The 2,213-nt window shown below is 24.9% G+C and overlaps 1 protein-coding gene across 1 annotated transcript in view; it reads left to right on the top strand.

Moving 5' to 3' along the window:
- The window catches only part of LOC115233104 (histone-lysine N-methyltransferase 2D-like), an 11,043-nt gene extending 9,342 nt beyond the window's left edge, over positions 1-1,701 (top strand). The window contains exons 5-6 of the mRNA XM_029803348.1: positions 708-825; positions 1,451-1,701. Of these exons, the coding sequence (XP_029659208.1) occupies positions 708-825; positions 1,451-1,662 (330 nt within the window). The 3' untranslated portion in view covers positions 1,663-1,701. The remainder of the gene's footprint in view (positions 1-707; positions 826-1,450) is intronic.
- The last annotated feature ends 512 nt before the right edge of the window (positions 1,702-2,213 follow it).

The raw sequence follows: 2,213 nt of genomic DNA, 5'->3' as shown, positions 1-2,213 counted from the left end.
TACATATATAGGATGGGTCCAAACGTTCCAGCCAGACTGTGGGATTTTATAGGAAATTTAATTCTGAACAAAAAGTTACCTATAAACATGGATCGAAAAATGTTTCCTTAAAAAGTTATCACCCAAAAAGAAAATAAAACTTAATAAATTTCTTGGACAAAATCAATAAAAATAAAAAATAGCAATCTTTTTCTTTCATAGCTAAGGCCATAACAGCATAAATGAAGAGTATTTTTAAAAAGCTCTACCGTCGATAGCCGAAAAAACACTTTTTTTGTACATTTGAAACTGGTTATCTCAAAATCTATAGAACGTACTATAATCATTTTGATTTCATTTGAAAGATAATTTAATTCTCTACAACTTTTATTTGGATACTTTTTGTTAAAAAACGCATACTTTCTCTGATATTTGTAAAAATGTATAAAATAACTGTGATTTCAGAGGTTTTTGGGCGTTAACTTTTTAAGAAAGCATTTTTCGACCCATGTTTATAAAAAACTTTTTGTTCAGAATTAAATTTTCTATAAAATCTTAAAGTATGACCGGAACATTTGGGCCCACCCTGTATATATATAAAAGTAAATAATTATAATTATAAAGATTAAAATTAAAAATTTAATGATTTTTCTCTTATCTTATTTCAAAATATTCACATTACACGTAATTGCAATTTCATGATTATAATCGACTGCGATATTCAACAGGTGGCATCGTGCAATCGTTATTTCCATTTCCCGTGTGCCGCAGCCAATAGTTGCTTTCAGGATACCAAAAGTCTGACTCTTTTCTGCAGCCAGCATCTCGGCCAAGTCCCGCTCTTGCGTAAGTTTCTCATTTCTAAACAGTGTCAATAAAAATTCCATTCTTAGATTTTTATCATTCAATCTTTAGTCAATGTAAGTAAAAAAAGAAAAAGCAATTATTATAATGATATTATAATAAAAAGCAGAACAATTTTATCGTTGCGTATAAACAAAAAATTATTTAAATTAATATGTACACACACACAGGCATCTTTTGCTATTCTGATATCATCAAGCATTTTCTTTATTTTATAACTTTTTTTAATCTCTATTTTTACTCTAAAGACTTTTATTTAAATATATTTGAGTACCTGCAAAATGAAAATATTACGCTTTTTCATTTACTTTTTCGTTCTAACATCATGTGATCAAATATGAGTAATAGAACAGCAGCATAATAAGAAAAAGAACAGCATAATAAGAGAATCAAATTTACAAAAAAAAAAACAATTGACTCGAAATAAAAACGAATTTATATAATTTTGTAGTTATTAATCTGTCATCCAGCTAAAATTTAGAAAATATAAGAATATAAGAAACTAGAAAAAAAAAAAATTGATGGCATATAAAAAAAAAATTATATATATATGTACATATTTCTATATGTATATATAAAGAAATTTAAAAAAATCTTGCATTTGCAGTGAATGGGGAAGTGACTTGTGTGCAATGTTATGGAATGGGCGATGTATCAAATTTAGTGATGTGCTCTGTATGCGGCCAGCATTACCATGGCAGTTGTGTGGGCTTAGCGTTGTTACCTGGAGTACGTGCTGGATGGCAGTGTGTGTCTTGCCGCGTGTGTCAAGTCTGTCGACAACCCGAAGATGTTTCCAAGGTTACAAAAAAGTTATAAGAAGTTTTAAAAAAATCAATATGCTCAAGTCTTTTAAAATTGTAGGTTAAAATTATCATATGATAATTTATATAAAATTTCAATTAAGACTATGATATTAAAAAATTTAATTTATGAAAGAATAGTAATTAAACAATATTGCAATTGTTTTTATTTCTTTTTATATTAAATGTGTTTATTATAGTAAAATTATTGATAGGAAAATAATTGTTGAAAGTTATAGTTTAAATATCTTAAATTAAAATATTCAATTTATTAAATAGATATTTAAAATAAAAGTTTAATATGTGTGCTTTTTATATGTTAATATGCTTTCAAAAATTATAATTTCTTTAAAATTTTTAATTAATATTAAAATATTATCAAATTGGTAATTAAAGAAATTTTGAAAAACTTACTGAAAAGTTCTTCTTTTTCGAAAAGTTGTTCTTTTTTCTGAAAAAATTAATATTAGAATTGGCTTAATATTAAAATTATTTAATAAATTAATTATTTTATTATTCAATTAATAAAATAAAGATTAAATAAATATAAAGAAATTTATTATTTTT

The sequence above is a fragment of the Formica exsecta genome, unplaced genomic scaffold (genome assembly GCF_003651465.1).
Source record: "Formica exsecta isolate Colony F162 unplaced genomic scaffold, ASM365146v1 scaffold160, whole genome shotgun sequence".
NCBI classification, from domain to species: domain Eukaryota; kingdom Metazoa; phylum Arthropoda; class Insecta; order Hymenoptera; family Formicidae; genus Formica; species Formica exsecta.
Note: the sequence above shows the minus strand (reverse complement) of the source record. Positions and strands in the feature narration are given on the sequence as shown.